Source organism: Aptenodytes forsteri, unplaced genomic scaffold, assembly GCF_000699145.1.
Source record: "Aptenodytes forsteri isolate BGI_AS27 unplaced genomic scaffold, ASM69914v1 Scaffold323, whole genome shotgun sequence".
Lineage (NCBI taxonomy): Eukaryota > Metazoa > Chordata > Aves > Sphenisciformes > Spheniscidae > Aptenodytes > Aptenodytes forsteri.
The window spans coordinates 1,561,910-1,572,727 of record NW_008795323.1 but is presented as its reverse complement, the minus strand read 5'-3'; the positions used below and the strand labels follow the sequence as shown (position 1 = coordinate 1,572,727).

General features: G+C 50.2%; 2 protein-coding genes across 2 annotated transcripts in view; both read left to right on the top strand.

The window, feature by feature from the left end:
- The first annotated feature begins 220 nt into the window (after positions 1 to 220).
- MLEC (malectin) lies at positions 221 to 9,441 on the top strand. Its single transcript, XM_009280012.2, has 4 exons — positions 221 to 398; positions 1,765 to 1,941; positions 2,101 to 2,158; positions 3,288 to 9,441. Exons 1-4 carry the CDS (start codon positions 234 to 236, stop codon positions 3,515 to 3,517), a joined length of 630 nt encoding a protein of 209 aa, XP_009278287.1. The 5' UTR covers positions 221 to 233; the 3' UTR covers positions 3,518 to 9,441.
- UNC119B (unc-119 lipid binding chaperone B) overlaps positions 5,008 to 10,818 on the top strand; it is a 13,496-nt gene continuing 7,685 nt past the window's right edge. Inside the window, exon 1 of the mRNA XM_019472254.1 lies at positions 5,008 to 5,041. Coding sequence (XP_019327799.1) covers positions 5,008 to 5,041 — 34 coding nt within the window. The remainder of the gene's footprint in view (positions 5,042 to 10,818) is intronic.

Genomic DNA, 10,818 nt, shown 5'->3' with positions numbered 1-10,818 from the left:
CTGCAGCAGGTCCAGACCTGTTTTTCCATAGGACCCAGGTTCTGGGGCTTTGGCTACCTTTGCTTCTGCTCCAGTACTGCCTCCTCCTGGTCAGAGCAAGGAGGGGAGACAGGTCTGATGCCACTTAAGGGGTTAAGCACTTCAAGAGTATATAAAGTGTCTCTTACATATGCTTCAGAAATTAACCCTTCCTCTCACTGTTTTGTGCTTGAAACCCAGCATCTGACTACGGTATGAAGCTGCCAATCTTGCGGTCCAACGCGGAAGATCAGATTCTGTACCAGACCGAGCGTTACAATGAGGAAACCTTTGGCTATGAAGTTCCCATCAAAGAGGAGGGTGACTATGTGCTGGTGTTGAAGTTTGCAGAGGTCTATTTTGCACAGTCTCAACAGAAGGTAAGCAACAGCTCCTTGCTTGTCTCTTTGATGCGAGTTCCTGGCTAAGACTGTGCATGTCCAGGTTGTCTCTGCTGCTTTGCATGCTGGAGAAGGGAGAGAAGTAAGGCGCTAATGGTTAATTTATTTCCTAGAGCTCTCATGGGCTCTGAAACTTCGAGCTCTCTTCCACATTCCAGATATACAGTTGGTCTGGAAAATTGCATTACAAAATATTCAAACAAACATGTGCAACTAAACATAACTAGCAGTAGAGTTTTATGATCTGTTTAGGCTGTGCTGGCTTTGAGAAGAAGTGTTTTTGCCTTTTTCCTGAACACTTGTTCTTGACCTGACAGCATGCTTGTGCATGATTGAATCAGGGAAGCGATCTGAGTTAAATTACCTACTCAAAACAATTTTTATGAATGTAATAAGGCTTGATACTGGTTCAAACTGATTCTGAAAGCACAGAGTTAAATGCAACCCTCTTTATTGCTCTTTAGAGAAGAATAATCCTTGTTCACTTTTGAAATCACTCATGTACCAATGTGGAAGTGGAAGCACAAAGAACTCAAAGCCCTGTGATAAATTGGGAGAGAAGTGGTGTGTGTTTTAGTCTGGCTTTCCCCTGACTCCATCAGCTGCTTTAGAGCCCTGCTCCTTAAGCACCATGCTGTCTTTCTGCCAGAGAAGTATTTCAGGGAACATAACTGGTGGGGCTGGCTTACAGAATGGATGCAAAAAGCAGCCTCAGATTAAACCGAAGGGCTGAGGCATCTTTGGTTCCTCTTCCTTCATGTGGTTCTGCTGGCATTTCCCAGGTGCTGAGTGAAGTTTGAGTCATTCTGGCCCTGAGGAGGACTTTCACTCTGAATTCACAGATGTGGTTAGCAGTTCAATATTTTACCTCCTTCAAACCCTGTGTACTTCACCAGCTTGTTTCCTCTTCTCTGTTCTGCTGCAGGCTGTTACTTAGAAATGGCTTTACTCCCTAGGGTGTGGTGTGCCGCAGCCACCCTGGGGTGGTAGGAGCAGGTCCTCAGCCAGTAGGTGGAAGAAAGTTGTGAAAGAAAAGTATGAATAAACCAGAATAAAATTATGCTGTCCTCAGTTCTGAACAGCAGACATAGGGGTTATTTTAAAAGTTGAGGGCAGATTTCAGAGTATTTGAAAGCAATGTTAATGCTTCAGTGTCTTTACCTGGCTGCTTTTGGGCTCTGAATACTTCCCAAGGGAGTGGAGCATGTGTGGTGGGACAGTGCATGCTGCAATGCTTTCTGGTCCTGGGTGCATAACAAGCAGAGACCTTTCCTGTTCTGTTCCCCTTTCAACTGTCACGTGTCTGAATCTGTTCTGACACTCTGTCATTTCTTCTGTCCTGAAGGTATTTGATGTTCGCTTGAATGGCCACGTGGTGGTGAAGGACTTGGACATTTTTGACAGAGTTGGACACAGCACAGCTCATGATGAGATCATTCCCATGAGTATCAAAAAGGGGAAACTGAGTGTCCAGGGAGAGGTTTCCACGTTCACAGGGAAGCTCCACATTGAGTTTGTAAAGGTAATAAACTTTGCTGAGCAGAGCCCTGATCTTCCTTTTCCCCTTCTTCCCCAGCCACGTGACGCAGCTGTGTGCTGGGGGAGGAGAGGTGAGGGTAGGTGGGGGGAATACTTCTTGCCTCAAAGCTGCAGCACTGACTTCCTTCTTTGTTTTCTCTAGGGCTACTATGACAATCCAAAAATCTGTGCCCTATACATCCTGCAAGGAACAGTGGAAGGTAAGCACAGTTTTTGAGCCAGAAAACTCTTCCCCCTTGGAAAGCAGCCTGTTGCTTCTCAGACCATGAGATCATAGCTCTTGCTGACCCACCTCTGCCAAAACTGTTTCTCTCTCAGCAAGTTCCCACAGAGTGCAGTTGCAGAATGAAATAGGTGTGGAGTGTCCTCCTACTCTTCCAAGTGCACAAAGCTGCATCATTTTTGGAATAAGAAAAATCAGTTTGGTTCAGGACTTCCTGCATGTGGGGTAGAGGAGAAGGGAACACGTCTGGTCAGCCTTAGCTTATAGCTACAGCTATAAACTGTAGATAAATTCCCTCTGGCCTTGGAAGTCAGCAGCAGCCCTGCAGACAAGTAATTTATGGAGATCTTTTAGCTAGTAGTTAAGTGTTTCTTAAGTGCTGGTAAAGTCCTTGCCCTTTCATCACCCTCTTTGTAAGTCTGTGCTGGAGTTGGAGCCCCTCTAGCTCCTGAACAGGGGAGGTTTAGGACCCCTCTCTGACCGAAGCATCAGTTTGCTTTACTGTTGGTCAGGGATTGCCAAGTGTTGCCGAAGATTGGTGCATAACCTTGTGGCCGGGGGCACCTTGCTGTGCGGGGACCTGTAATTCATGCTCCAGGCTCAGAGGACTGGATTTGAGTGGGGTTGGACCATGCTGCTCTGATAGGTCTGGGGTTGAGGGGTGCAGTGATGTGAGGTAGGACCATTTGTGGAAAGGGTTGTTCCCCTTCCTGTTTGCACCTGTATCTGCTGGTCCCGCACGCAGCAGGTGCTTGTTCTTGACTAGATCTCACTGAGCAGCTGCGGTATCTGACTGTGTACGCTGTAAGTGTGCTTTTGTGCTGTAACTTATCCTGTGTGACAGGTAGATGGGGTGGATGGGTGTCGTTTTCTTTGCAGGCTGGGCCTTTAGATGCTCTTGCATCATGGAGGAAAGAAATAGCGATGTGAGCCTCTGTGAGGGAGGATGCTCCTGTTTCCTGGGGTGCTCTGGCCGTGGTGTTGACATGGTGTCAGGTGCCCTGTTGCCGGCGTGCATGCTGGATTGGGGAGCGGGGAATGGAGTGACTTGGGTGATTTCCCAGGTTACATCCTGCCTCCTTGCAACTTTTTGTCTTGTCCAACAGATGTTCCAAAGCTGCAGCCGCACCCGGGTCTGGAGAAAAAAGAGGAAGATGATGATGAAGATGAATATGATGATGGCTCCAGTGTTAAAAAACAGGCAAATAAGAACCGGGTTCAGTCAGGCCCACGCACACCAAACCCCTATGCCTCGGACAACAGCAGCCTCATGTTTCCTATATTGGTGGCCTTTGGTGTCTTCATTCCTACCCTCTTCTGCCTCTGCCGATTGTGAGAGCAAGCCCCACAGAGCATCAGCCAAGGGGCTGGGAGGGAAGGAGTTGGACCAAACACGGTTGCTTTCAATTTCTCCATATTGTTCATAATTTAAGGAAAAAAAAAAAAAAGAAAAAAAAAGATGTTTCATTTGGAATGAATAGCAGGTCCAGGTAAGAGGGAGCTTACCTTCCCCCTGCCAGCAAGCAGCGAGGCCCTCGCCTTCCCCTTCGCACCATGTGCAGCCTCCGATCCTCCCTGGGGCACCCAAGAGTAAACTGAGTCCTGGCTGTCTGTGTATTGGGCTGTTGGAAGCTGATGCTAGCAGTCCTGGGCCATGTCCCACACTGAGAGAAAGCCATGTGCTGCAGGATCTCTGCCTTTGCTGGGTGGAATACGGTTCCTTAAGCAGGGAAGCGGCTCCTAAACCCAGGCCTGGGAACACGTTTTGTCTGGGAGCGTGGAAGTGTTGTGGTGCCGTTGGGTGACTAATGACTATGGAGGATGGAGCCTGGCTCAGCATCTCCCTGAATGTGCGCAACACGATGTATGGTACTCGCCTGCATAAAGATACCAAGACTCCAACTAGCCACTCGGCCTCTGTGGAGACGTTCCCCTCCTAAGAGTGCAAGCTGTGCCAGGAGCAGAGGGATTTATCTGGCCTGATTTGCTGCACCAGTTGGGAGAGACTTTCCTAGTTTGACAATTGTAATGTTAGATCCATTGCAGAGGGATTCTGCTGTCAGAATGTCAGCTCTTGCTGCCTGCAAGAGGCTGATGTTGTTAGCGTCTGATCAGATGCACTTGTTTTCTGTATTGATTATGGCTTTTGTTTCCTTTAATATCCTTTTCTTTTCAAAGGTTTAATTTTAAGCCCAGTTCCTTGTTTTGCCCTTTCTAGCAAGTGACCTCTCCTTTGGAAGAAGCTGAGAATCAGATGACCTAGAGAGGAGGTTCTGGACTTGTTCCTTGGCCTTCTTAACAGTTAGCTCCCCTCCCTGCCCCCTGACTGTGACTGTGAACAACCTGTGCTGTAGGACAGAGCGGAGCAACCTTGCAGATGCTCCCTGTGAGCTCTCATTCCCTGTCGTAGGGACCAGGCCTGCCTGCAAAGCGGTGAGAAGTGCAGTGGACTTGGTTAGTGTTTTCAGTTAGCTCGGCCTTTTGCAACTCAAGGCACTGTGGTGAAGGGGCAGATGTCCAACATTTCAGTGCTGTAGAGCAAGGTGGTTTGTTGCCCTCCAGAGATCTGGAAGAGAGCAGAATACTGGAGACAAGGTCATCCGCTTCCCCTGGGGATATTTCTGCAAGAGGCTTCTGTTTCCACATGCAGAGCCTGTGCCTGCCTGACAGAGGCTGAGCAGAGCGAAAGCCCTCGCTGTGCCTGCTGATCCAGAGCTGCGGGCCCTGAGGAGCTGCCTTCCCATGGTCTTGGCCTCCGACACGTTGAGCACTTCTGGCTGGCGGGAAGGGGATGTTCTGTCTGCCAGAGCAGGGTCTGGCCCAGGCATGGCTGGGTCCTTGCGGGTCAGCTTTGATCCTGGTGAGCTCTGGGCTCACAGAACACTTTACCTCATGCTATCTCTGTTCTCAGAAGTGCTCTCTCTTTACCTGGAGCAGCTGCAGTGAGCGGTGTCCTCCTTGCTGCTGCTCCTCCCTGTGCCTGCGTTTTCCTAGCGGTTCTTCTTGGGTTTGATCCCCTGCAGTGGCTCAGCCTTTCTTTGAGCTGAGAAAGGTCAGCAGAATTCCCTAGTTTCTGGAAAGGAAACCAGAGGAGCAGCCTTTCTTCTCTGCTGGGCGCAAGCGGCTGAAGCCCTCTCTTCCTCTTAACCCTCAAGCTGTGATATGAGCTGCCAGCTCATGGGCTCCAGAATGGGGAGCTGGGGGAGGTGTCAAAGCACTGCTCTGCACAGCAGTGGCACTGAACCTAGCCTTTCTGATCACATACATCACTGCTATAGGCCTGGCCCTAATTCTGTGGCTGTGAGCTAAAAAGTAAGCAGTAGGACCTTAATTACCTTCTCTCCCATTGCACAAGTGGTAACAGCCAGTTTGGGAGAAGCAAGAGGGTCCCTGCCACACCGTAAGGAGAAGACAGGCTTTAGAGAGAGCAGATCTTAAGAACAAACCTTAGGATGAAAGGGCGGTAAGCTTGAAGTTGTCTGCTTCGTCTTCTAGCTGCTGTTAAAATCCTAGTACTTATAAAACTCTCATAAAATATGAGCTCTGTTTTGTTTGATGACGGTGCCTGCAGAGATTCTCCAGCATTTTGGGGATTGCTCTAACTGGAGCACAGAGACATTTAGATCTTTATCAGTTTTGAGAAGCATGAACTGCGCTGATTTGTTAAGCAAAGAACCTGGGCTTGAAAGCAAGCTTCTCTGTAAGGAGCTGTTCTCCTCCAGGCCTTTTAGGTTGCATTTTATTTGAGCATCCTTGAAGCAAGGAATCACTCAGCTTCTTGTGGCTCACCCAGTAATCTCAGCACCTTGCCCAGCATGAGAAAAGGGGAGTGCGTTTAGGTGTGCAAAAGTCGGAGACAAGTCTTCTAGAATAGTTTATCTCTGCCTCTCCTGGCAGCCAGGGCACCCATTTGGTGCCATCAGCTGCCCTAAGGCAAGGCTGTGCAGGGTGTGATCTGTTGTGTTCCAGTTGCTCAGTGCAAATGAATTTGTCATATTTGAATAAGAATAGGAAGGAGGAATAGTTCATCCTTCATGGTTTCAATTTAGTTGTTTTGGCTCCTGGTTTTATCAATTTTTGTCACTACAAAGCTACTGTCTGGTTGGTTGGAGGGTTCCTGACCCCGTTATGGTGCTATGAGCAGTTTTCCTTGTTGGTCCATCCCCTCCTGACAGGTTTGCTTTGGAAGAAGCCTTCAAACAAAGCGCGTGGGAACACAGGAGGATGGTAGGGGGTGGGCAGTCAGCACCTTGCTGTGAATGCCATACTCAGGCTGGTTCCCCTTGTCATCTCTGTCTGGCACCTGCGAGCCAGCCAGATGGGTATAATGAGGTACCTGGTCCTGACCAGGGAAAGAAAAAGTTTGGGTTGGCTGTAGCTTTCCAGTATGGGTGTTTGAGGGAATATCCAAGACATTGTTTAATTGAGACTGGTTAGAGACAAGCCTGTTTATGCTTTGTTGCCTCCAGCCAGCAGCAGGCAGATGAAGCGTGTGTCTCTGTGCAGCATTGTGGGGAGCTGGGTCAGAACAGACCCTGGCTTGATTCATGGAGCAGTTGGGTAGAGAGGGGCAGATAAGGCAATTTTAATAAAGCTTCCACTTAATAAAGGGGAGGTGACACCATTGATCATGTTTTGGGCCTGGATCCAGCCTCAGGGTAGTGGTTCCAGAGCCTATTTTAATTACCCCCTCATCAGCCCCTCCTTTCATACCTTTAAGCCAGACCATTTTCCCCTTCTGTGTGTGTGTGTGTGACTAAAACAACAGCTCTGACCCTTTTGAGTATCCCAGGTGGCAGTGAGCAGAAAGCCAAATGAAATCCTGTCTCTTTTTGGTGCCTTTGTCTCAGGCTTTGAATAAAAGTCTATTTGAAGAAGCTTCTTTTTTTTTTTTAAGGAGCTTCTGAGTTGTTTTTCTTTTTCCCCAAGGGACAGGCATTCCCTGCCCTTGTGATCAGCTGGGGACTGTCTCACTGTCCCTGGATGCCAGCTCCGGAGGTCACAGCTGAAGCAGAGAACTGCGAGCGAGTATCTTTGGTTCCAGCCCTTGAGGTCAATGGGAAAAAAGCCTAGCAGGGGATAGAAGAACTGGAAGAGCTCCTTCAGGTCTGGTCTCCCCCAGAAATCTCCCAAAGGCAGGATGGAAAACTTCCAGACAGTCTGGTGCCTGCGTGTCTGTGCAGTTCAGAGCCGAGTGAGTCACAGCTGGGTCTTGGTAGTTGTATGGTGCTTACAGCTTCTGGGTGCAGAATGTGGCTTCGGGGGTCCTGCCCCCCAAACTCACTCGCCAAGGGCTTGCCCTGCACTGTTTGGGTCTGAACAGGGAGCAGAGACCCGTGCTTTGTCCCTTGGCCCTCCTTTAAGTCAAAATGGGATTGCAACAGCCAGGGAAATGTCTTGGTATGGGAAGTCTGGGCTGAACAGGCCTGTCTGATGGAAAACAGCAGCAGGAGGGAAAGGACCAGCAGAGCAGCTTCAGCCCTTGATGTGAGACAGATTCTGAGCAGCTGCGAAGTACCAAGTGTTTCAGGCTCTGTTTGGTGCTCAAATGTGGGAGAGATCCGTCTGCTTCTTGCACTTATGTGGCGGGGAGGGAAATATCCTTGCTGAGAATCCAAGGGAAATGGGAGCTGGGCCAGCACTGAGCTAATTTACCTGCTGGCGCTTCTGCATCTCCACAACAAATGCCAAAGTCTAATACAATTGAAGGATGCTTTTTTTTTAACATCAGCCTGGTTCCACCAGTCTGTCTTCACTGGCTAGTCCCAAATAGGCTCAAGACAGGTATTCCCAACGGCACAAACGCAACACCGGGCTGGAGCTGTGAAGGCTCAGAGATGTGGTTACACGAATAGGCCTCCTGTGCTGCACCCCTGCTTCGCACACTGCCCAGCGGGGCTGGGGCATGTGCGTTTCACCTTGGATCCGAACAGATTTGTCCCAGAAGTACAGTAGCAATGGCATTGAAATGGTGCTGGGCTGGACGGGAGAGGTGAAAGCAGGTCCATGTCTTCCGGGACTCTGGCTTGCTCAGAGTTTATTGCTGTATATTAAATACTATTTTTGGAGATTGGGGGGAAGATGTGGGAGGGGGAGGGATGTGACGGCGCTGTCCCCAGGCTGATCAGTGGGACGCTACTGCAGGTTATTGATAGGTTTTGATTTTTTTTTTTTCCCCAAAAAGTGCTTTATTTAAAAAAAAAAAAAAAAGGAAAAAATAATCAGCAAAACAGAAATGCTTTCCTCCCTCTTAGAAACAGTGCTGGCTGATTAGAAAATGTGAATAATCTTTTGCAAACATCAAAGGTCTCTGCTAAAGAGTTTGTGTGATGGAGATTTCAAGGCAAGGGGCAAAGTACAGCTTGAACCAGTTTAACTGGGGACAGTGTGAATCTAGGAAACGCAGGATCTCTGCCCTGGAGTTGTTCCCAGTCACACGTAGTGGTGATGTGCTTGCCTGTGCTACCATGGCTGTTCTGTCACACTATAACAGTTCCTGAGCTAGGGCGCTGGAGTGAAGCACTGTCTGGAAACTTGCTGGCAAGTAGGGGCTTGAATTTTTCATGGTTTCTACAGGGACTTCGTGTGTTCAGGGCTTTCCCACTCAAGAAGCAGCCAGGTTGGTAAAGCAGCCCCAGAGAACGTGAGGATCCTGCAGAGGCAGGATTTGTGCTTCGTGCCAGGAGGCAGCAGCCAGGACTGCGAGATGCTGGGCAGGTGACAGTGATGTTTGGGTCCCATTGGCGTGGCAGCTTTTAGCATTGGCAAATGGTCCCACTGCTGCACAGTGCCCGGCTGCGTAGGCTGGGACATGTGGAAGTGACCCGTGTTGTTGGCATTAAGGACATGTCACAAACTACTTGAAGCTGCAGGTCTAAGTTGTCTGTAAAGGCTAAACAGTGTGGGGAGGGATCTCCATCTGTATTTGTCACCAGTGCAAAGGGTTTTTAAGGAGGATTTTTGATTTTACTGTCCATTGCTTTGTTATAACAACTTGCAGTGACATTTTTTAGTTTGTTTTGCAGCAAGCTTGGGCCCTGGGTGAAAAGCACAGATGTCTATTTCTGATTGCATTGGCTTTGCAGGGACTAGTTTGGGGGAGAAGACGGGTGTGGGGGTGGGTTATTTTATTTTTGGTACATGGTAGCGGTTTTATTTTTTAATTTCCCCAGGATGTTTGGTTGAGGGAATGTTCTGAAATCTACTGTCTGGCAGTTTTAACCAGCAGTGTGTTAAAGGAAAATAAACAAAATTATATTGTCACTTGGATGAGGTGGTCCCTCTTTTCTAGTGGGGGGGATGGGGGAACCCCCTCTGCTTTACGGCTCGTGGCGTGGGAGGCCGAGACTGACTGCACTGCGGAAGGGAATGCAGGCTGCTGCCGAGATGCAGTTTAACATCCCACCACTGCTGCAGCCCAGAGCCTCTCCCCGCCGCTGCCTGCCTCTGGTACAGCTCCAGTATTCTCTTGCCAGTTGTTTTGGGCGATTAAGTGTAAGGTGAATGGTACAACATCCTCTTAAAAGTGCTGATGTGGACCTTGTTGCTTCCTGCTCAGATCAGGAACACCAGAGATGTAATCTACCTTCTGGGGTTTTGCAAGCTGCCCCAATTTCAGCTTGAAACTGCGTCAGAGGTGGTCAGAAGGGGCTGTAACTGGAGCAGAGAGAAAGCGACACCTTCCTTCTCTAGGTTCCTGCTCTCAGGGGACAAGGCACCTCGGCCCCGTGCAGAGCAGCCGCTCTTCTGGACAGCCTGGGTCTTTGTCCCGTCATTCCTGGGGCACAGGATGGAGGGACCAAACCCGATGCAGCAAGGAGGATTTGGGAGCACTGGCATGGGCAGGCTTGTTTGAAATAGCATTTGGTTGGCAGTAGCAGGCGTGTGCTGCTTACAAGGAGCAGCAAATGTCACTAACCACTGCTCTAAATCTGTTTCCAGTCATCTTGAGCGTGTTGAGTGTTGGCGGGAGTCTGAAAAGAGGATGCAGATGTTTCACGTTCTTGCCCCTGTTTCCTGAAGGGCTGGAGGTGACTCTTAGCAGCTCTTAAGTGCCTGCTGCGGGCTGGTGGGCAGCCCCTCTTTGGGGAAGAAATGCATCCTTTCCTCGGTGTGATGCTCCCGTGGGACCTCCCCAATCCCTCCCGCCAGGCTCAGGAGACTCATCCGACATCTGCCACTGTCCCTCTGATGTGTGCTCATGGGGGGCCAGGGGTGGGGGTGACAGTGGCACAGCTGGGAGGCCGGTTGACCCGGGGAGAGCGTGGCAGGACACAGGCGCTCCCTGGGCGACCCTCCTCAGAGCACACGGTCCTGTCACTGTCCCTGCCCGGATCCGGGTCCCAGCTCCCTGGGGACAGCAGCTGGGGTGTCCCCAGGCCAGGGCAGCAGTGGGGTGTGCGCTCCGTGGCATCCCCGTGCTGACACCGCACCAGCTCGCGGCTGGTTCCCGAAAAGCCCTTGCCACCGTTCCCTAAAACGACCAGGGCTCTCTGGGGGCCGCCCGCTCTCTGTAATTACCCGCTGCGCTCTGGGATTCAGGCCGTGATTTAATTAACGGGAGACCCCAGGTGCCCCCGCGGTGCAGCGAGGGGCTGATCTCCCGGCTTCCCGGGTGTTGCAGCAGGAGCGGGGCGC

Bases quoted from the DNA above. Each gene is read 5' to 3' on its own strand.
- MLEC (XM_009280012.2), top strand. From the start codon at position 234: ATGAAGCTGCCAATCTTGCGGTCCAACGCGGAAGATCAGATTCTGTAC. The intron at 1,942-2,100 runs GTAATAAACTTT...TGTTTTCTCTAG, and splicing joins TCCACATTGAGTTTGTAAAG to GGCTACTATGACAATCCAAA. The intron at 2,159-3,287 runs GTAAGCACAGTT...CTTGTCCAACAG, and splicing joins CCTGCAAGGAACAGTGGAAG to ATGTTCCAAAGCTGCAGCCG.